The sequence below is a fragment of the Danio rerio genome, chromosome 3 (assembly GCF_052040795.2).
Source record: "Danio rerio strain M-AB ecotype USA chromosome 3, GRCz13ab, whole genome shotgun sequence".
Lineage (NCBI taxonomy): Eukaryota > Metazoa > Chordata > Actinopteri > Cypriniformes > Danionidae > Danio > Danio rerio.
In genome coordinates, this window is record NC_141023.1 from 11,806,973 (window position 1) to 11,830,831 (window position 23,859).

Consider the following 23,859-nt stretch of genomic DNA (forward strand, 5'->3'; position numbering starts at 1 on the left):
AGAAGTGAAAGCAGGAGAGGAGCTGTGTTTCAGGACATGATTAGATCAAATTTAACAGGGAGGGTGAATAGTACATTTCTGTACACACAAACACAAGCTTTTTGTCAGGAATGCCCGTGCGGTCACTGATTCATCAATGTAGAAGTGATGCAAAATTATAATTTTCGTAATTAAAAAAAAAAAATTACATACTAACATCCAGGAAAACTCCCGATCATAGATGTATGTGTATATGTGTATATCTCTGGCTTTGGATGGCCACAGTCCTCCACTGTACCTTGGTCCCGCATTCATTTCAAAGGAGCGCTACCCTGTACCAAGATGGCGGCGCTATTGACGCATTCCGTCCAATAGACAACAATAGGCCAGGCGACATCTAATGTATATATGTATGGTGACCATTCATGTAGCGTTCAGCCTTTTGCTACCCTTTTGTTGTGCTAGGAACCCTTTGGAAGGGGTACACAAAAAGTGGTACGGTACGGTTTTTGGTACCTTTTGACAGTGGAAACAGGCATAAAATCATAAAATAATGTTGGTAGTTACATCACTAAGAACACAATGTTTTATGTTTTTTAAATACAGATTTGAGTTTATAATATGTTTATATTAAAGCATGTGCAATTTACAGATTTTCTTTACTATTCTGATGATTTAAAACATCTTAAAAATCAATGCCTAGTGATGCTTTTCCAATAAAAGTGAATGGGTCTAGCTTTTAGAGGAAAAGACTGGAATTTATAATAGCATTTGCATTAAGCCTTCTTTCAAATTTGTATATAACTTTACACTTAAATGATTTAAACTTGCATGTTGTTTTCATCTTATGTTAATGATTGCCTCCGTTTAGTTTTATAGTAAATGCGCTGCTGTAAATCAGATTTTAAAACGTATTTCTTCAACTTTGTTTCTGAAGGCGTTTTGTAAGGGAAAGCCACTGTAAAGGAATTAAAAATGTTATTCCAATAGGTTCAGCATGACTTCATAGTTTATCTATGTCTCTACGCAGGTTATTACCGTGAGGGTTTCCTTCAGGTCCAGTACGCGGTGGACAGAGCGATCATGATGGCCTACAACAGAAGCGCGGCCATGGCTCTCTTCGACCAAACACAGGTGCTGCTGTCCCGCTTCCCTTACCCAGCGTTCATCTACGACGTCTTCATCCTGGCCATCCAGAACCAGCTGCCCCTGCTGCTTGTGCTCAGCTTCACCTACACGGCACTGAACATCGTCCGCGCCGTCGTGCAGGAGAAGGAGAGGAAGCTGAAGGTGAAACTGCCTTATTATGCAGGAAAGCTTACACTTAAAATCAGTCAAAATTGTTAGCCCTGATGTGATTTTTAAAATATTTTTCAAATATTTCCCAAAGGATGTTTAACAGAGCAAGGAATTTTTCACAGTATTTCATATAATATTTTTTCTTCTGGAGAAAGTTTGCCGCTTGTTTACTGATTGTTTATTTACTTATTTTCTACTGATTTAAAATGAGTTGAAACAGAGCAATTCAATGGGACAACTGAATTGTTTTATGTTCAATCCACTTAAATTTGTAAAAATAGATTAGGCTAGCTTAATAGATTTGTGTTGGGACAACATGAAGGAATGGTGTGGAAGCCAACGTTTTTTACTGTGTACGTGTGTTTCAGGAGTACATGCGCATGATGGGTCTCAGTAACTGGCTGCACTGGAGCGCCTGGTTCCTCATGTTTTTCCTCTTCCTCTCCATCTCCATCTTCTTTGTAACCGTGCTCTTCTGTGTGAAGGTAAACACAGACATTGTGCTCATGTAATCTGCTCTTTGTTGATATTTTCTGCCCCTTGAAATGTCAGCGTGGTGTTTGGAATGTGTTTTCAACTTCTGGGTTAAAAGCCTGATCTTATTCAGAACAAGTTCCTCTTGTTTCACAGAAATTCTGCCAGTCTTTTTTTTATTTTTATTTTTTTAACAGTGTTTGCTTTCTGTTAATATTTCCTCCACCAATGTGGACGATCAAGTTACTGACTGGTTGTTTGTGTGACAAACAATCAGACATTAACACTTAAATGTGCAGTATGCATCTTCTTTTAAAAAGGTGTTGCTGAAATTGTTAAATATATTACATTCTACACTCACCGGCCACTTTATTAGGTACACCTGTCCAACTGCTTGTTAATGCAAATCAGCCAATCAAATGGCAGCAATTCAATGCATTTAGGTATGTAGACATGATCAAGATGATCTGCTGCTGTTCTAACCGAGCATCAGAATGAGGAAGAAAGGTGATTTTGAAGGTGGGATGGTTGTTGTTGCCAGACTGGCTGATCTGAGTATTTTAGAAACTGCTGATCTACTGGGATTTTCAAGCAAAACCATCTCTAGGATTTACAGAGAATGTCCATCCCTTTATGACCAGTGTACCCATCTTCTGATGGCTACTTCCAGCAGGATAAAGCGCCATGTCATAAAGCATGAATCATCTCAGACTGGTTTCTTGAATATGACAATTAGTTCACTGTACTCAAATGGTCTCCACAGTCACCAAATCCCAATGCTATCATGTCAGTGTGGACCAAAAATCTCTGAGGAATATTTTCAGTACCTTGTTGACTCTATGCCATGAAGGATTAAGGCAGTTTTAAAGGCAAAAGAGTTTCCAAGTAGTAAGGTGTACCTGATAAAGTGGCCGGAGAGTGTATATGCATAGTTAAAGGGATAGTTCAACCAAAACAGAAAAATCTGTTGCCATTCACCCACCCTGTCACTTCTTTGAGTTTTTATTTTTGATTTTGAGATGTTTAAACTGGTAACCATTGACTTCCATTGACTTCCAAGTCAGTTACCAATTTCCAACATTCTTTAAAGTATATTATTGTGTTAAGTAGAAAAAAAGGAACTCATAAAGGTTTCAAACCACTGAAGAGAGTAAATGGTGATTGAATTTTGATTTTAGGGTGAACTGTGCTTTTAAGACCAATTATTTGTGTCCTCAAAAAGTCAATTGCTAATCAAATTTCTCTTTTTTTCAGTAATCATTAACGTATGCAGTTTCTATAATTCTGTGTTATTAATATCAATAAAAAATTGTATTTTTAAAACTTTTACAAGTCCAATAAAAAGTGAACAAAATAGGAAATAAATGAAAATAAAAGTAATAAAACAACGTGAAACTAACTATGTACATGAAAAAAGTGAATAGAAAAATATATCAATACTTTAACAATATATATAAATTATATTAATAATTATATAAACAACTCTAAACATATTACTCCAAGGCCATGTCCACATGTACTGAATTTTCCCCATATTGGTTTAAAAAAACAAAGCTCTATCCTCATAAAAAAGCAAAAAAGCACGGTGATGCATGTAATGGGCACGCCAAACCAACAGTGGGCGATGGTCACACTTTTATACTCTCATTGTTCCAAAACAATCACGTAACTCGCGGCTGAACTGTCATAGTATGATGCATCGTTTGGTAAAAAAAACGATGTAGTGACGAATGTTTCCCAACACCCGTAGTTTCTCTGTCGCAGATCCATCATTTGAACCACGTTAGTTAAAACGTAAAACGCCCATAATGATGCTCTAAACAGGGTGGAGTAACAACTTTAGAGTAGAACCCCATCATTTTTTTGTGTGAATTATATTGTTTTGCACAAACACGCATTTAAAAAAAATATTAATTTAATATTAGTCTTGGTAAAAACATGCTCTCGTTTTCTATATTAACTGAATTGTATATAAACGGCACATATAGAACCTATATATGTTTCCTTTACAAATATTATTGAAACATTCTATTCTAAAACATAAAATCACTTACAAAAGCTAACACATATTTTAATATAATAAATAAATAAATAAATAATAAGGCTATTTATTAAGAAATTAAATTTAATATTTATTATTTATTAGGAAATTTTAAAAAATCCTACTTTAATAATAATAATGATGATGATGATGTAATATTAGTAGGATATTGTTTATTTATTCTTTTACAGTTTAACACCTATAAAACAATGCAGAAATGTTCTAACCAACAGGCCCATGTCATATACAGTACAGACACATTTCTTAATAAATAACCTACTATAAAATAAAAGCATTTACGTATGCTATGTTTTTTGTTTTCACAAGCTTTGGAGCAATGACTGTAAAAAATATACTAGCTTTAGAGACGTAACATAAATTCCATTCAGATGTGTTCAAAATGATATTAATGTTTTCAAAGTGCACTATGAAGGGAACGAAATTGTAAACATGATGATCACTAAAACTGAACTGTAAAAATAATTTGAAAGTGAATCACACCTAGTAGAGATGACTTTAATGCTTTTTATTTGAATCATTCCAAGTGAAAATGTTAGAAGGTTCTAAATGAATAGGGCATAGGGGGATAAGTGGGAATTGAACACAAACGTGAACTATGTTTCTAACTACAGCTCCAGAGGTGTAGTTGCAAGTGCATAAGTTTGCGACGCAGTTTGCGAATGTTCTTGGAACGACAGATTTGGGAAACGTCAAATCAGCTAACTATGTTTGTAACGATGGAACTTGCGTCCTCAATTGGCTAACGATGGTTTTCGGAAACACAGTGAAACAAAACAGTGTAGAAAAAAAATGCGGTTTTTGAAAATACCCGTGTTCATGTGGACAGGGCCTAAATTATGCTTTTACTACTAATTTGCATGCATTATTAGTAAAAAAAGGTATACTTGTATAGCGCATTTATCGTGTATGGCCATACACCCAAAGCACTTCACAATCATGAGGGGGACCACACCACCACCAGTGTGCAGCATCCACTTGGATGATGCGACGGCACTCACAGAACAACGGTGCCAGTACGCTCACCACACACCAGCTATTGGTGGAGTGGAGGGAAAGTGATTGGGCCAACTCGGTGGATGGGGATGACTGGGAGGCCATGATTATAATGGATGATATAGGGAATTTGGCCAGGACACCGGGGTTAAACCCCTTCTCTTTACGAAAAGTGCTGTAGGATTTTTACTGACCTCAGAGAGTCAGGACCTCGGTTTAACCTCTCATCCGAAAGACGGATTATTATTATGCAGTGTGGCCATAATTTAAAAATAAATGTCATTTTGTGAAATTTATAGGTACATTTTTCTCTATCAGCAGGTTTTTCTAGATTTTCATTCCTCCACACTGTACTTGGAGTAAATTAATCAATAAATGATTCACTAATTAGGAATCAGAACCAATAAGCTGACTGTGGAAAATCAGGGTTGTTTTCTGGTTGTTTACTCCTGCTCATCTGAAGTCTATTGCTGGTTGGATATGTAGTGAATGTATTTGTTATGCGTTTTTCTTTCACAGGTGAGTCCTAATGGAGCCGTGTTGACCTACAGTGACCCGACGCTGGTGTTTGTTTTTCTGCTGGTGTTCGCCATTTCCACTATAAACTTCAGCTTCATGATCAGCGTCTTCTTCTCCAGAGGTCAGTCCTTTATTTCAATCGTATTGTCACAAGTATTACATGTCAATATTCAAACTCGTATAACAAAGAATAGTCACATGCACACACATACATCCAGGGGGAGTTTCTTTTTCAAGTAATTCCCAAATTGTGTTGAACAGAGCAAGGAGGAATTTTACATAGTATTTCATGTATTTTTTCTCCTAATGAAAATCTTATTAGTTTTTTTTATGTTGGCTAGAATGAAAGCAGTTTTGAATTTTTTTTAAAACAAGGTCAATTTTATTAGCCCCCTTAAGCAATATTTATTTCGATTGTCTACAGAACAAACCATCATTATACAATGATTTGCCTAATTACCATGACTTGCCTAATTAACCTAGTTAAGCCTTTAAATGTCACTTTAAGGTGAATACTAGTGTAGATTAAATATGCAAAAGTAAAAAAAAAAAAAAAATTTATATATATATATATATATATATATATATATATATATATATATATATATATATATATATATATATATATATAAAATTTAAGTAGATTAAATATGCAAAATGCGAATTAAAAATGTCTACCTAGTAAACACAACTCATAAAGTGCAGTTTTTTGGTAGGAAGACTAGTCTGTCAATTGGATCTGGTTGTTGTCGCATTTCTGCTATGTGATCAGGGCCGGATTAACCAATGGGCCTTATGGACACAGGCCCAGGGGCCCGTGCGCACTAGGGGCCCCTGCGAGGGGGGAGAAAAAAAAGACAATTTCGGAGTGTCTTTTTTTGGCTAATTGCAAATAGCGCATCTAGTTGGAATAAGCTATTCAGGGTTTACGCCCGTCGATGCCTGATTGATAGAGACAACATGAGTAAAGAGCTGTTAAACATTACAGCCGTAGTGGCGCACCTTGTAAGGCATACAGCATCAACTTTTGAGGCGATTAATCATAAACTCGGTTCGACTCCACCATCAGCTGAACTCGTGCTACTTTTTTTCCTCCCCATTACATATCAGATTGGAAATATATTTATTTTTAACAGGAAGGAAACATTTTTTAAAAATAATGCAAATGTGATATAAAGTCACAAGTGTCTGGTGGGTATTTAATAATGTTTAGCCTTATTATAAGTGCCTCCCTCTCTGCAAAAACTATATTGCTCAGACAACTGTATTTCCTCTGAGCAAAAAAATCGCGATCACACATTAATATCATTATTATATTTAAACTGCCTTTTTTTCGTTAACTAAACAGAATGCTGTAATTGGTCAATCGCAGAAACGTCAGTTTTGTAATAACCTGCACTAAACTGAGCGGACTGTAGTGTAACGTTAGTATGTCATAAATCAAAAATGAGTGGACAAGTGGATTTAGCAAACGCGAGAGAAAGAGGAGAGGAGGCATCTTTATTGAGGCATTTTCCATACACACCATCTTTAAACAGACCCATGATAAGGAGAATGAGGGTACAGAAGAAGACGTTATGGTAACTTTAAATGATGAGAAGCTAGCATTAACCAGGCGGAGAAGGCTAACGGCAGCGCAGCGCGGACTGGATTCATCGTGTAAGAGACAGACAGAAAAGGAGAGAGAGAGGGAGAGAGAGAGAGAAAGGCCCAGAAGAGGAGAGAGAGGGGAGAGAAGAGGTATAGTGTGTGTGATTTCGGATACTTTTAGGTTTATAATCAAGTCTTCATCACGAGAAGAGTAGAGAAAATACAGGGAGAGGAGGAGAGAGACAGTAAATCAGTGTTTGTATTATGAAAGACTCAGATTCATAGAACTGGATTGGAGAAGCATTGTGCGTTATATGCCATGGCAATAATATGCTTTATAAGTTTGTAAAAGCAATACATTAAAATACCCTTAAAAAAAAAAAAAAAAAAAAATATATATATATATATATATATATATATATATATATATATATATATATATATATATATATTTTTTTTTTCAATGCTTTGAAAAATAAGTTAAATCTTTGTAGACTATAAATACATATGTACTATATATCATTTATTTAAATATGTGGGCAACAACTTATAGATTAATTTTATTTAAAAATTATTATATTATTCTTATTTTTTAAATTCAAATATAGGGGTGCGGCCAGGTAGGGGGCCTTACAAGACAATGTGCCCAGGGGCCCCTGAGTTCTTAATCCGGGCCTGTATGTGATTGGCTATCAGATGAATTCATATTGAGTAAAAATGTCTTTAGTTTATCATCATCATCATCAACATCAATTTAATCATAACTTGATAACATATTGTTTATCAGCTCTTTCTTCATTCAGCTGGTCAATAATGTGATTTATATGTTTTAGATTTTATATACTGTAATTACAAATGACGGCTTTATTATTTTGATCAAAGTAGTAATTGTAGGCTTCGCTGCTAGTTACTCATTACTCAAACAGCGGTTTAATCTCGCAGGCGCATTTCAGCGAAAAACAAAGCCCTACAAACAGCTGGAGGAGCCACTAAATAGGCCATTATACTCTAAATGCATGCACACAATAACTTGCTTGCAAAGGCTACGTTTAGGAAGCTTTCGAAAATCAGTTCTTCATTGTCTCTGAACTGCTCCACTACTTTCTTTTCTGTGGCAAACAAAAGCCTTGGATTTGGCAGAACGCATGTGTAAAAGCACGCAGTTGGAGGGTGCAGTTATTGACTTTTTCTGATGCTGTGGATGCTGTTCAAGGTTGAAAAATTGGAGTTTGTTGTGTTTGATTAATGCCTGTGTGTGTGTGGAGGCCCTCAGGTGAGAGAAGGCCATGTGTTTATTAGCTTTTAAAGCAGATTCGATGAGGTTTGGCTGTTCACAGTGATGAGGATAGTCAATGTGTAATAGTGCAGTGGGATTTATGTGCAGATCCCTGTCGTTTTTATTTATAAACACCTGCTTTAGCCTACATCTTTGTGAATCTGCGAAGGCGTATTTAAAGTCGAAATGAAATGGAAGTTGCTAATACTTTTGTTTCAGTATGTTAATGTGCTTTCAACTGCAACGAAATATTGAATACGGGGTGGGACTGTCTTTTTTCATCATTCCCTAATAGCAAACTAATGGTAAGAGTGGCGAAGTTAAATCTATTGATATGCAGTTGCTATGGAAGCCCTCAAGTTGATGTCAACAAAGAAGGAGGAGGCAGATATTGGTTAAATGTAATTGCTCCCTACAACTTTCATTTTTGTTCATCAAGTTAAATGCATATGACAGTGATTTTAATCTTCACCATAAATATCAGAGGTTTCATCTAAACTATAAACTGTTATCCCAGTACTTCTGTGTTATTTAATGTTATTGTAACTTCATAACATACACTCTAAAAACTGCTGGGTTGAAAACAACCCAATTTGGGTTGTTTTGGTAACCCAGCGCTGGGTAAAAAAGGGACAAACCCAACGCTGGGTTACTTTAACCCAGCAAGTTGGGTTACAAGTTTAACCCAGCATGCTGGGTTGTGATTTTAACCCAACTATTAGTTAAAAATTACTACACTGCTGGGTTGAATGTAACCCAAAATGGGTCAGAAATTTAATCTAGAAACTGATGATTAAAATCACTAAAATAAAAACAATTCTACAGCAATACATAGTTGTTCAGTAATGGAATTTTATTTATGACAAAAGATAAAATGTGTCCAAATGAATTTGAGATTTTTCCCATCTGCACCTCAGCATTAACCCTTTGACTGCATGCTCTACCAAATGGTTGACCTCGTTTTTACTGTTTTAAATAATGACTGTTAAAGTCATAAGAAAAAAGATGATTTAGTGTTCAAAATATTTCTTTTAAATATATATATATATATATATATATATATATATATATATATATATATATATATATATATATATATATATATATATTTTATTATTATTTTTTTTTTAAATTGGTCTTACACATAATTTTTCAGATTTTTCATAATTCTGGTACTTTTACCATAAACATACATATCAATCATTTGGTAGAGGTTGATATTTTAGAAATTATAACATGTGTTAAAATGTACTGATTGTGTTCAATAGCGACATTAGCAGTTGAGAAATGCAATCCAATTTTTTTTCTTGAAAGGGTTGTTAAAGGGTTAAGACGATTTCTGTGAAAATTTATCAAACTGTATCACAGAAACACTGACTAAAGTTCAGTAACAATGCATCAGACTGAAATCAGACAAATTACTTTAAGAAAATGCATATTTGAAATACATTCAAAAACATTTGCATCATTTATAAATCAGGAATCATCAGTAAGAGGCAATTGCAATGTTATTGCAGAGTAGAGAAAAACAATAGTATAAGGAAGTAATAATGAAAATGCATCTAAATGACTAAAGTCAGAAAGTAATTTGAGCACAAACATCAACATATTCTCATATAAATCATCAACTGCAATGCAGAAAAAATATGTGAAAGTAATAATGAAAAGGCATCAAACAGCTTGAAAAAACAAAACAAACAATAAAAACTAAGAAAATACAAATTTTATATTAAGAAAAAATAAGAAAACATTTTATAACTTTCCCTTTAACAATTATGTGCAAACATCAATATATGAGCTATAAAGCAATCATCAGTGAGGATGATCAAGTTCAATGTAAATGCAGTTTTAAAGAAAAAACAGATATAAAAGTTAAAATGAAACCTGAGGATGGAAGCATTTTAAAACAAATTTGAAATAGGAAAACTTTTTTTAACTTTTACTCGAACAATCATGTGCAAACATCAATCCTGAGATATAAAAGAGTCTGTAAGAAACATTAGTTGCAATGTAACTGCAGTGTAGAGTGTCTTAAAAAATATCTAGTCCATTATTATGTGCCGTCATCATAGCAAAGAGAAAAGAAATCAGTTATTAGAAATGAGTTATTAAAACTATTCTTTAGAAATGGGTGTCATGGTGGCACAGTGGGTAGTACGATTGCCTCACAGCAACAAGGTCGGTGGTTTAAGCCTCAGCTGGGTCAGTTGGTGTTTCTGTGTGGAGTTTGCATGTTTTCCCCGTGTTCGTGTGGGTTTTCTCTGGGTGCTCCTTTTCCCCCACAATCCAAAGTACAAGTTAAAGAACACAGAATCCAAGGAAGCAGTGAGGTCACAGTATTAATGATTACTGTTTGTCAGCAAAAATTAATGCTAGCAGAACCCTTACTGCTAGTGTCTCCTCCCCAGGATGTCCATAAACCACAGTCTGCCACACCAGGGAACACTGCTTGGGGTAGTTCACACCAAAGATGTAGAATGCTTTATAGCAAACGTCCACTTTGGCAAGTAATGTACTTTGCAATAATAAATAGCACAGCACGTGAGCAAAGGCTTGAAAGAAGTGGCGGTCTCCAAGGATGAGAACATGAGGAAACTCAATAGATTCTTGAATTCAATGGATGAAGATACTCAGCAATATTGGTCCCAATCTGAAAAAATAAATAGAAGTAAGATTTATTAAAAACTCAAAAGTGTAAAAGTTAAATATCTTTAGAGTTAACTTTAGAACACCTAAAATACCTTTAGAAGCAATTAAGGCCATAACACACCAAGCTATCAGCCAGTGTTGGCATTAGTTAACCACTGACCATGGCACCATGCTGCAATTTTTTGGCCCGAGTGAAGATGACAATGCAACAACAGGTTTGCCTAAGGAACTTTTTTTAATAAGTAATAGTAAGGCAAGATGAGCATTTGAAATTATTAAGTATTTAATTGTGTTTTCTTAATGAGAATAGATAAGACCCTTCTTCCTGAGCTGGGACTGTTTGCAACCGGATTTGTATAATTTGAAGCCGCATTTAAATTTTCTTTAAAAACTTCAAAAATGAGGCACAATCTCAGTTCAAGATGGATAAAATTGCTGAAATATTTTCCTAAAAAAAAAATCTTTCTGACTGAAGAAAGAATGACATGAACATCTTGGGTGACATCTTTTTATGTTTTACGCAGCAGATGCCCTTTCAACTGCAACCCATCACACTCTCATTTAGACACACACTATGGACAATTCAGCTTACCCAATTCAGCTACACCGCATGTCATTGGACTGTGGAGGGGAAACCCATCCAAGGCTCAAACCAGCGACCATCTTGCTGTGAGGCGACAGCACTACCCACTGCGCCCCCATGCCACCCTAATAACAAACATAAAAATAACATTTTCATTGTTAATAAAATAACTAAGACAATCATTATGCATTAAATGCATCATTATGCATCGAGAAACCTTTAATTGAATCCTTACCCTCTGAATTGTATTCAAATTGACCTAAAAACGAGGAAAAGTTCGCTCCTGTGCTAAAAATAAAACAAGAGAATGTCACTGGTTGCATGAACAGCAGATTTTAAAAAATAACCAGACAAAAACAAATTGGCATTAGAGTTCAATCTCTCAGTTTAAAGTGTTGAAGTGGCTAATGATTACTAGGGCTGCCCCCTAATAATTGAATAACCATTAGTCAACTAAAAATTTATTATTCATTCATTCATTTTCTTTTTAGCTTTGTCGCTTTATTAATCTGGGGTAACCACAATGGAATGAACCACCAACATATCCAGCATAAGTTTTATGCAGCGAATGCCCTTTCAGCTGCAACCCATCACTGGGAAACGAATACTCATTCACACACATACATCATTGACAATTTAGTCTACTTAATTCACCTTTACCACGTCTTTGGAAACCGGGGCACCTGGAGGAAACCCACGCGAACACGGGGAGAACATGCAAACTCCACACAGAAAGGCCTATTGACCCAGCCAAGGATCGATCAAGTGACCTTGTTGCTATGAGGCGAATGTGCTACCCACTAGTTGCAGAAAAAAAGTCCACACTGGCAAAGTCAATGTATGCTGCATGAATCCGCTGTGTAAAAAATATGCTGGATAAGTTGGCGGTTCATTCCGCTGTGGCGACCCCAGATTAATAAAGGGACTGAGTCAAAAAGAAAATGAATTAATGAATAAATGGTTTATTAATAAATCTGTAATTATTCAACTAATGCTTCAAATGAACATCACAAGTCAACCAGACAAATGTTTAGACAAAGGCAGCCCTAATGATTACAATGAACCAAGTAAAATATTATTACATACCTTCAAATGTGGGGATTAACTCCTCAAGATTGCATTCTTTTAGTTTGATTTTCACACAATTATCCATCTGAAAAAGAATAACAGATAAAAGCGTTTAAGCAAAATTAAGTAAAAAAAGATCATGTTAGCCAAAAGTCACTATATCACAAAAATACTCCTAAATGATAATAATTATCCAGGGTGTCACATAAAACGGTGGTCAAACTTTTTCTTTTTGCAGTCGAAGATGATTAGGTTGGAATTAGCCTTAGCTCAGACATTTCCGTTAGCATGAAACGACCCTTACATACAGGATTAATTAAAGATAGCTCAAATCACGTCTAGAATGTAAAATGCTCATAGTAAATTAATAACATTTGCTATTCAATGTACAGCTAAACAAAATGTACATGCAGAGCAGGACAATTATTGTATATATTTTGATAAAAAAAAAACATTGTTAGAAGCTGAATTCAACACTTATGCATCAAAGTATTGTCACAAAAATCCATGAACAAACTTAAGAAATACAAGAGTAAAAATACTACTTACTGCTTTACAGTTAACACCCCAGAAAGATCACAAATCACAGTAACGTTACTTACTGTCATCACCTAGCCAACATAAAAATCTGTGTCATTCAAAAGGCATTTTATTACAATAAAAAGCTCCTAAATTATCCTAGGTGTTGTGTTTATAAAGTGGTCATCAAACATGCTTCACGTTAGTTTCATTAGTTACCTTATACTTTTCGAGCTCCTTCCGATGCCATGCGCGCTTACCCGTCCACCGATCAACAGGCTGGGCGTGAGGCGAGCACAGGTCAGGTGTTAGGCGGAGCAACAGCTCGGGCGTTAGGCGGAGAAACAGGTCCGGAGAAACAGGTCGCCGTTAGGCGGAGAAACAGGTCCGGAGAAACAGGTCCGGAGAAACAGGTCGCCGTTAGGCGGAGAAACAGATCCGGAGAAACAGGTGGCTCGTCAGGCGGACTCGGAGCAACAGTTCAGCCATAAGGCGAGCACAGGTCAGCGTGAGGCGGAGCAACAAGTCGGCCATCAGGCGGAGAAACAGAAAAAAAAGCGCGTGTATATTATACTAAGTAAACTAAGTGTGTTATTTCTTATGAAAATTGTTAAATACACACTAAATAACTTACGTCTCACACAGAATTTCACTCGCTTCCCCTCAAAGACAGCGCAAAGAAAATGGCGGTTTCTCACGTTGATGTCCCTGCATGTTGACGTGACGTGCGTGCTCTCTTTCACGTCCGCGTTCCCAACCCAGCACTGCTGGGTTATAGATAAAGATCGATTTTCAACCCAAATTGGGTTGAATCAACCCAATTTTGTTACCCAGCAGTCTCAACCCAGCATTTGGGTTAAAAAACCAACCCAGCGTTTTTTAGAGTGTACTCAAAAGACTAAATCTCTTTCTGGATTTTTGTATTTTTCAAACGCAGATTTGAATGCGGTGATTCGAAGGATTAATAAGCGTATGCAAATCACCATCATTTGTAATTTATGTTGCGTGGGTGTTGAGATCCCGATCTTTTACTGATTAATCGAGCAGCTTACACTGAATGCATTAATGCAGACTAAACAAGTAGTGACAGAAAACCCCTTTAATAACCTAAGAAACCCACCACCTTATCATTTTATTTTACAGGAAATAGATCTACATTAATGCGAAACGAGCTAAATATCGTCTTTAAAATCATCATAGGTTTCAGCTCTTGGTGATATCTTTGCCTATCGTCTATACACGATACTATCGTCTGTCGGCACAACTCTATTTTGTAGCACTGAAATACTTATTAGTTGTCATTTTAAAATCTAAATACTTAGTTGTACAATATAAAATTAGATTTGAATGCAGTGATTGGAAAAATTAATAAACATTTGCAAATCACCATCATTTATAATTTATGTTGCGTGGGTGTTGAGATCCCGATCTTTTAATGATTAATCGAGCAGTTTACACTGAATGCATTAATGCAGGCTAAACAAGTAGTGACAGAAAACCCCTTTAATAACCTAAGAAACCCACCACATCCCCAATAACCCACCACAACTTCTTCTGTCATCATTATATTTTCCAGGAAAGTCCAAATGCTTTCATATATGATTTGAATGACGCAAGAGGCGTTACAATCGTTACAAGCTTAGGATTAATCTATAAGTGTATTAGCCTAACCCGCCGGTCACATGTGTTCCAACCCATGGTTTGTGGTTCATACATATCACCCCGCTATCCGTTTAGCCCTAACATTTACAACAAGTAAGGATCATTTTGTAGCGCTGAAATACTTATTAGTTGTCATTTTAAATTCAATATTTTTTACCGTTATCCTACAATCCACTAGCATTTATCCATTTTACAAAAAGATGTTTTTTTTTTTATTGGAAAAAAAATACTGTTGTCACCTAGTCTTTTCTATATTGTAATGAGAGAAGATGTAAATAGGTATGTTGATTTAATTTTTCATAAACTTAGAGTGTAAAAATGCTTTATGTGAGGTGTTTCTTTGTGCTAAAAACAAGATTTGTGCTTGATTTGACAAATGTAGCATTAAAATGTGCACAAATATATTTCAAATGAGCGAGAATTCTCTAAGAGCAGTTATGAAACACGAAGCATTTTCAGGCATTAAAGGCTGACACATTTCATGATATGAAATAAATGAATACCTTTGAAATGTGTGTGAAGTGTGGGAGGAAAAGATGAGGCTCTGCAGGTCTGTATTGCTGTAACGTAATATCATGTTTTCTATAATCTACAGTTCTGTGTACATTAGCCATCTGCACACTCGGTGCTTTTAAAAGGCTTGTTTAAACTCAAGGCAAATGCTTTGCCTGGTAGTAGTTAATGTGTTCATGCTAGATTTATCTAAGGTTCATTTACTTAATGCAGCTTCCATTAGCTTGGCACATATTCATTTTGCATTTAAGAGTTCACGTTCCATTAATTTCTACACGAAATCTACTAAATTGGCCGTAGTGAATGTGTGTGTGAATGCGAGAGTGTATAGGTGTTTCCCAGTACTGGGTTGCAGCTCTAAGGGCATCCACTGCGTTAAACATATGCTGGAATAGTTGGCATTTTGCTGTGGCAACCCCTGATTAAAAAAAGGGACTAAGCCAGGGATGCCCAAACATGGTCCTGGAGGGCTGGTGTCCTGCTGATTTTAGCTCATCCTTGCAGGTTTGTTGAGGCAAGTTAGTTTCTAGAAAGCCTAATAAGAGCATGATTAGCTACCCAGGTGTGTCTGACTGGGGTTGGAACCAAACTTTGCAGGACACAGGCCCTCCAAGAGTTTGGACATGCCTGGACTAAGCTGAAGGAAAATGAATGAATGAATGAATGAAATTAAATCTAATTTAAAATCATTAGTTTTTTGCACTTTATTGCTGTTATTCTTATAACATACGATTTTTTTTTAACCTTTTTCCCCCCAGTTTTAGCTTTATTTTAAGTTTTAGTAATTCAGTTGTGTGTCTTTTTATTTGTATCATGCATTTTTTTTTTCTGTATACATTTTTGTTATTTGTATTTTAGTTTTGCTTACTTTAAATCAATGTAACTAAATGTAAATAAGACTGCTAGCTTAAAATAAAGTTATACATATTTAAGTTGATATATATATATACAACAATTTTGCCTGATTGTCGTGTGATATTCTGCCAGTTACAGCACTCGTACTGCCTCTTCACCCTTCACCCTTGTGTATTACTCCGCCCACATACAGCAACAAGCTGAGGATACTCTACAGTTTGACAAATATTGCAGCTTTTGGGCAACATAAAGTCCTTTTGAAGCTTTTTAGAGAAACATGTAGTCGTTCAGATATAAGGATAGTGTTTGTTTTTTCAATATTTTAAAATATCTGAGATACAATGCGTTAGCCTGTCTTTGAGCAAAGGCGGTTTACGATGTTCATCTAAAAGATGGCGAAAGAGACCGCATAATAAGCCTTAAGAGAAAACCAGCTAAATTTCAAACTACTGCTGATCAAATCTTTATTAAACAGGTAAATGGCTTCCTAAAGCCTGGTTTATACTTCTGCATCAAGTGATCGGCGTGACCCAAGGTGCATGCAATGCGCGTTGCTGTGCATTTATACTTATGCACGCTGTTTGTGTTCCTTTGAAACGCTTGCTGGCAGTAGGTGTTTATGTTCCTCTGTGTTGAGTATCTTCGTTGGTTCTTTGTTTTTTTATGAACGCGTCCTTAATGTAAAAGTGGCTCAAATTTGCTTATTTTGAGGCGGGAAGCGACGGACGTGCAACAACTTTAATCATAAGGTAAACTCAAAACAGCAGTTTCCATCTAGATCTCCTCCACGAGACTCCACACTTGTAAACACTCGCTCCATCTGGCTCCATCGACAAATAATAACTTGACCTCTAGTTGATCATTTTAAAAAGTGTCAGAAGGTCGATTTTCAGATGAATCCTTTGTTGAACTGCATCTCAATCATCACCAATACTGCAGAAGACCTATTGGAACCTGCATGGACCAAAGATTCTCACAGAAATCAGTCAAGTTTGGTTTGGGGTTGCATTCAGTATAGGGTCGTGCGAGAGATCTGCAGAGTGGATGGCAACATTAACAGCCTGAGGTATTAAGACATTTGTGCTGCGTTACATTACAAACCACAGGAGATGGCAAATTCTTCAGCAGGATAGCGCTCCTTCTCATACTTCAGCCTCCACATCAAAGTTCCTGAAAGGTCAAGGTGCTCCAGGATTGACCAGCCCAGTAACAAGACATGAACATTATTGAGCATTTTGGGGTAGGATGGAGGTGGCATTGAAGATGAATCTAAATAATCTTGATGAACTCTGGGAGTCCTGCAAGAACATTTCTTTGCCATTCTCAAACTTGATTTGAGTCATTGCAGAGATGTATGGATGCAGTCCTCCAAGCTCATGGGAGTCATGCACAATATTAATTCTTTTTCCACTGCACCATGACTTTATATCCTGTACTGAACATTATTTCTGTTCAGTGACAAGACTTTTTGTCTAAAAGTCAGACCTTACTGTCCTAATGAAATAATTCAAAATGAAGGCATGATCATATTTTATTTTGCTAAAATAAAACTTCTGATACCAAATGATCTACTAGAAGTCACGTTGTTTTACCTATCTCTAACAATGACCTGGAGGATATTTATTCTATTTGACTTCTTTTCCCTCCATATATTTTCCTGATTAAATCAAGCACAGAAACAAATACTTCCATGATGTATAAAAACCTGAATTGTAATTTATTTAATTCCCTTTTTTTTACATTACGAGTGCATATAGTCATGAAAATAATGTCAAAACAAGGCAGACATTCCTAAACTTAATAACATCGAAATTTAAAATAACACTAGAAATAGTATTTTGCTTTAAAATGCATGTTAAAAGTAAAAATCTGAATTTAATTCAAGCATTAATTGTCCAGGATCTTCTCTAACAGTCATTATATACAGTATATTGCAGGGGTTATACAGTACAGTCGTGGTTTTGTAAGTGAAGCAGAGCAGGGTCAGTTTTAGGTCCCACCCTCTCTCTGGTTTTCTTTTTCCAGCACAGCGAAGCCACACGTGTGAGATTGAATCTGTGCGCTTCAATGACCTCTTTTCTTCAGGAGATGCATCTTCTCTCGGCTTTAGAGAGCCTGAAAATGGGCATTAATCAACACGTCCAGCTCCGTCCGTCCGGCCCATTCAGACCTCACATCACACATCGTAGAGTCTGAAGAGGTTTTCTCTTTGAGACGTGAATGTTAAAAATAGCTTGGTGTTATTTTCTCCCATTTGTTGAACAGCGGTGCCACTTTTCCCTTCGCACCTTTGTGGCACAGCAAAAAGGAAGTTCAGGGCTGTGAAGACTTTCCTTTTAAGCTACATTTCCTTTTAACAGCATTTTAAAATGATTTTTTTTTTCCACGTTTCAGATGAGATCTACGCTCTACGCTCAAGAAAAATGATCAAAAAAGGCATGAGAGGATCTAAAAGTAGCTATAAATTGTAGTGCCCTATGATATAACTTAATACTGTTCTATTATAAATTTATGTTGCGTGGGTGTTGAGATCCCGATCTTTTAATGGTTATTTGTGCAGCTTACACTGAATGCATTAATGCAGGCTAAATACTTTAATGTATGTTAAAAATTAAAGCGTTAATTCACTTAAAAAGGAAAATACTGTTATTAATCAACAATCAAATGAATGATATTGACTTGTTGGAGTAACAATATATAGCATTTAAAGAGCCCATATTATGGGTTTTTGAAAATGCCCCTCCATGTAGTGTGTAACACAGCTCCAAGTGAAGTGAAGTATCCAGCTAAGGCTTAAATCTGTAAGTGTACAGTGTTTAAACCTGTTGATTCATTTATAAAAGAGTCGTCTCATAGTGCTTCAAACGAGTCGCCTTGATACAGAGTCATTAGGTGTTTCGCCATGACGTACGAACGAAACCAAGTTATTCACGTGCACGCGCAAACCCAGGAGATTTGAAACCTGCAGCCCCGCCCTCTGACACAGATACCCACACACACACACACACACACACACACACACACACACACACACAAACATGCCGGTCGATTGAAGTCACACTGCAGATGGATATTATTGAGTCTCTACCCAAAGGTGAAACCTCAGCATAAGCCCAGCTTTAAGCAGTTGGAAACTACTGGAAACTTCTGGAAACTACATGCTACAAAGAATACTTCGTTTGTTAAAGGAAGGATCAGTAAAGACATGTCAGGGCATGCATCGGTTTCTTCCTCCATTTCTCAAGTGTAAGTACGTGCGATTAAACTTGTTTCCTCGTTTACTCTAGCTTGCAAAAATGTATTTAGTTGTGATTTGTTTCCTGTTAGCCGTGTGTACTGTCTCAGGTTAACTCGCTATATTCTCATATCGCGTGCAAAGCCACAATAAAAACGTCACGCGTGCTGCTTTGTTTACGTTCCTGTGGAGGAGTGTAATGTGTGTGTGTGCGTTTGTGTGCATGCGTGCCTGCGTTGCCGTCCTGAGGAGAACGAGAACGAGGGCAATATATGTTTGTGTGTGCGTGCGTGTGTGTGTGTGTGTGTAGACGCGTGTGCGAGGACGAGGGCAAAATGTGTGTGTGTCTGTGAAAAGAGCAGAATGTGACAAGCTAGGAGATCTCCTCGCCAGTTCTTGGGAGATTTGCTCAATAAAATAGTTAGTCGTCTGTAATTACATTCATCCACTTTCGGCTAAACTCCACGCCTTACACTATCGAGCGTGTATACACTCTGACTACGTCTATATTGTTGATTAGCTGCTGGCTATTCGCTCTGTCTCTGGCTGAAAGCAGTTAGTGTCAACCATTCGCAGCAGACTGTCATCGGTCCAATCAGCGCAGATTAGCTTCGCGCTAAGGAGGGGTTTGGGAACAAATTAATCACTGGACGATTCATACAGGAGTCGTTGGGATAATTAGGTAAAAATAAATGCAGGTTGTAAGACCATGAAAGTGTTTTTTGACCTTGCATGCATATTAGACTGTTGTTGGAGACCCTTATAACCAAAATATGACCCTATTTCATGAATAATATGGACTCTTTAAAGAGTGTTTTGGACACCTTTTCTATTGTTATAGTGCCACCTTTAGGTATTTTTTTTGCTAATTAGCAACCACTAATAGTATTTCAGTGAAATAAACCTGCTATTGTATGTCTTGGATATTGTTGCCTCTGACAAATCATATATTCCACTTTAGTATTTTGTGCTAAATGTGTGAATGCATAATTAAATCCAGTCTCTGTCTTTTCCATAGCGAATGTGGCTGCAGCAGCCGGCGGCTTCATCTATTTTCTGAGTTACCTGCCGTACGTCTTCCTGTGGCCTCGCTACGACCTGCTGTCACACGCTCAGAAAGTGTCCGCCTGTCTCATCTCTAACGTGGCCATGGCCATGGGTGCGCAGCTCATCGGCATGTTCGAGGGCAAAGGTACGATTTCCAACTCCATCTGTGCATCAGTCCTTCTTTTCATAGCTTATTAGGAATTCAACGATCAGAAAATTCACTTAGAGGTACAATATTTAAAAAAACAAATGATAGATTTGAACGCTTTACAGTAGGATTGTATTAGTTAATGTTAGTTGATGCATTCAATAACATGACCAAAGAATGAACGATACATTTTTTTGCAGTATTTGTTCATGTAAGATAACCTTAGTTTAAAGACAGTTGTTCATTGTTAGTTCATGTTAACTCATGATGTGTTTACTAATGTTAACAAGCATGACTTTGGATGTTACTAACGCATTAGTAAATGTTGATCTATGATTAATAAATGCTGTGTAAGTATTGTTTTTAATTACTTCATGTTAGTAAATAATACATTAACTAATGAAACCTTAATGTAAAGTGTGACTGTTCTGCATGTTGATCATGTATTGATGTCCTTTGTTGTCCTCAGGCACGGGCATTCAGTGGCACAACCTGTTTGAAGCGGTGACGGTGGATGATGACTTCTCTCTGGCGCAGGTCATAGGTCTGCTGCTGCTAGATGCTCTTTTGTACGGCCTCGTGGCCTGGTATGTCGAAGCCGTGTTTCCAGGAGAGTATGGAGTCCCTCAACCCTGGTACTTCTTTATTCTGGTGCGTTTCGCCTAAATGCATTTCATCTGTAGCCATGTTTATTGTCACTGTACACTTTCTAGAAGAGTCAGTTTTGAGATTTGGGCTTTTTGTTAAGTGCTTTTTTTACTGTAATGGGGGAAAAAAAGCATCCAAAATACACTTAAGTGTTTCTTGTGACACACTTTATCGATGTGTGTCTGTAGATTTCAATTATAATACATATCTTTATAAGTGATTTTCTCAAAATGAAAACTAAATCTTCACTTCAGCCACTCTTACACCAAACTTCATTTAGATTTTGTTCCATTTTATTCTATTCTATACTGTTCTATTCCCTTCTATTCTATACCGTTCCATTCTTTTCTATTCTATTCTTTTAAATTTTATTCTGTTCTATTTTATTTAGTTCTATTCCATTATGTTCTGTTCCGTAACGTTCTATTCTATTCCGCTTCATTCTATTTTATTCTGTTCCGTTTCATTCCATTCTATTCCATTCCATACCATTCCATTTCGTTCTCTTCTGTTCCGTTACATTCTATTCCACTCAGTTCTGTTCTGTTTCATTCCATTTCATTCTGTTCTGTTCTGTTACATTCTATTCCGTTACATTCTGTTCTGTTCCATTTCTTTACATTTTTTTCCATTCCATTTTGTTTCGTTCTTTTCTATTCTATTTTGTATCCTTTCGTTCTGTTCTGTTCTATTACGTTCTATTGTTTCATTCTATTCTGTTTGATTTTATTCCATTCCATTTTGTTCTGTTCCGTTTAATTTCATTTTGTTTTGTTCCGTCCTTTTCTATTTTATTTAGTTTCTTTCCGTTCTGTTCTGTTCTGTTCTGTTCTGTTCTGTTCTGTTCTATTCTATTCTATTTCATTCCATTACATTATGTTCCATTGTATTCCGTTCTATTCTCTTCCGTTCCATTTCATTCTGTTCTGTTCCGTTAAATTCCATTCTGTTATATTAATTATAAATAATCATTATATTATATTATATTATATTATATTATATTATATTATATTATATTATATTATATTATATTTTATTATATTATGTTGTATTCTGTTCCATTCTGTTCCATTCTATTCTATTCCATTACATTCTGTTTCGGTACATTCTTTTCTATTCTGTTCCGTTTTATTCTATTATATTCTGTTTTTTTCTGTTTTGTTCTGTTCTATTCTGTTCTATTTTGTTCGTTATTATTCACATTATTTGTTTTTAGTTACGTTTTTACCAAGCAAAAATGAATTTTGTCTGGTTGTTTGCTTTTTTTTTTATTATAAAATAAAAAAACATTTTATTTTATTTTATTAGCTTTTTTAAGTTTAATACATTTTATTTTATTTAGTTTTAAATTCTTCAGTTTTGTTTTTAGGACAATCTAAAAATGGATTTTTTATAAAGAATCGTCTGTCTCTTCGGCTCTGTTCCTGCATGCTTACAAATCAGAAGTGCTTGGTGATTTACAACATTATGCTGTTTATTTTAAGTACATTGATTATTTCCTCAATCCTCACATTTCCTCGTGCGCATCACATGGTTTAGCATTCTTGTGAAACTGTGGTCGAAATAGGCTTGTCTCACAGTTTAACCACAGAACATCTATAAAGCATTAGTGTTACTGACCAACGGGCCCTTGAAAGACCAGAAAACTTTGCTTATGTCATCAAGTTGGCCAGGAAATGCAAACACAATCTTATCTGTAGACATTCAGGGTGTGAAGAGGAGTTTGCGCAGAGCTATTGTAAATGTGGGACACGCTCTACATCAACGCATGTGTTTGCAGACAAGCTTATCAATGGGTGGCAATAAAGACGCCGGTGGAGTGAAAGTAGTGTTACATTATAGAGTTCTGGCTCAAACCTTTGGCTAAGTGGATGTCTGGCATGTTTACACACAAATCCATGTGTGTAATGTAATTATGTTGGATGGTAACAAGTAAATATACTGATATTCCATTTCAGCTCAAGCACAAATTCTATAAAGCAGGGATCACCAAACTGCAGATTTTAGCTCCAACCCTAATCAAACACACCTGAACAAACTAATCAAGGTATTACTAGGTATACTTGAAACACCCAGGCAGGTGTGTTAAAGCAAGTTGAAGCTAAACCCTGCCGGGCACCCGACCTCCAGCAATGAGATTGGTGACCCCTGCTATGAAGGGATCTCACCATGTCTGGAGTATTGTAGAGTTTAAAATTGCTCCAGTTTTAGTTTCCACTTTTCTATATTTTTTAAATACAAAACATCACAGTAGATGTAATGCAGAAAGAAATTACCTTACATCAAGTTACACTCAGAAAGAGCATAAAAACAACAGAAAACACTAATTGAAACCTAATAATAAATAAGCTTTGTAATTCCAGGCATTGCAAAAAACATTGAAGGTTTATTTTTTTGACCAAGCCTTGGAAAATCAAGCATTTTTTCTGTTATAAAGTTTTTGTTTTCTTTTATCAAAATGTGATTTTTCTGTTAAATTTTTTTTTATATTGTAGTTTTTTTTGGCTAACAGGCTAATTTTCAGCTCGGTTTTTTGTTTTTTTGTTTCTGCTCTCGTGCGTACTCGATACAGAAGTATACATTGGCATATATTCATTCATTAAACTTGAGCCCTGTGGGCCAAATTTGGCCCGCTATATAGTTTTATTTGGCCCGTGAGTGCCGTGAGTCGCACCAAATGCGAATTTAGGTATTTTTCACAGTAGACTACATGCAAACTGAGTGATGAGAATGACACAAA

The 23,859-nt window shown here is 36.1% G+C and overlaps 3 protein-coding genes across 7 annotated transcripts in view; 2 read left to right on the plus strand and 1 right to left on the minus strand.

Annotated features, from left to right (window-relative positions):
* Nucleotides 1-23,859, minus strand: part of pdgfab (platelet-derived growth factor alpha polypeptide b) — a 679,118-nt gene that overhangs the window by 334,513 nt on the left and 320,746 nt on the right. The window lies entirely within an intron of this gene.
* ccnf (cyclin F) overlaps nucleotides 1-23,859 on the plus strand; it is a 146,648-nt gene that overhangs the window by 76,538 nt on the left and 46,251 nt on the right. The gene's annotated exons all lie outside the window — the stretch shown is intronic.
* Nucleotides 1-23,859, plus strand: part of abca3b (ATP binding cassette subfamily A member 3b) — a 114,048-nt gene that overhangs the window by 40,349 nt on the left and 49,840 nt on the right. For all 5 annotated transcript variants that reach the window (XR_015480462.1, XM_087243965.1, XM_087243967.1 and 2 more), the window contains exons 6-10: nucleotides 1,010-1,269; nucleotides 1,647-1,763; nucleotides 5,327-5,447; nucleotides 20,295-20,468; nucleotides 20,941-21,122. Coding sequence is in view for 4 of the 5 variants with exons in the window: in XM_087243965.1 (XP_087100091.1) it covers nucleotides 1,010-1,269; nucleotides 1,647-1,763; nucleotides 5,327-5,447; nucleotides 20,295-20,468; nucleotides 20,941-21,122 (854 nt within the window). In the remaining variant the exon portion in view is untranslated. The remainder of the gene's footprint in view (nucleotides 1-1,009; nucleotides 1,270-1,646; nucleotides 1,764-5,326; nucleotides 5,448-20,294; nucleotides 20,469-20,940; nucleotides 21,123-23,859) is intronic.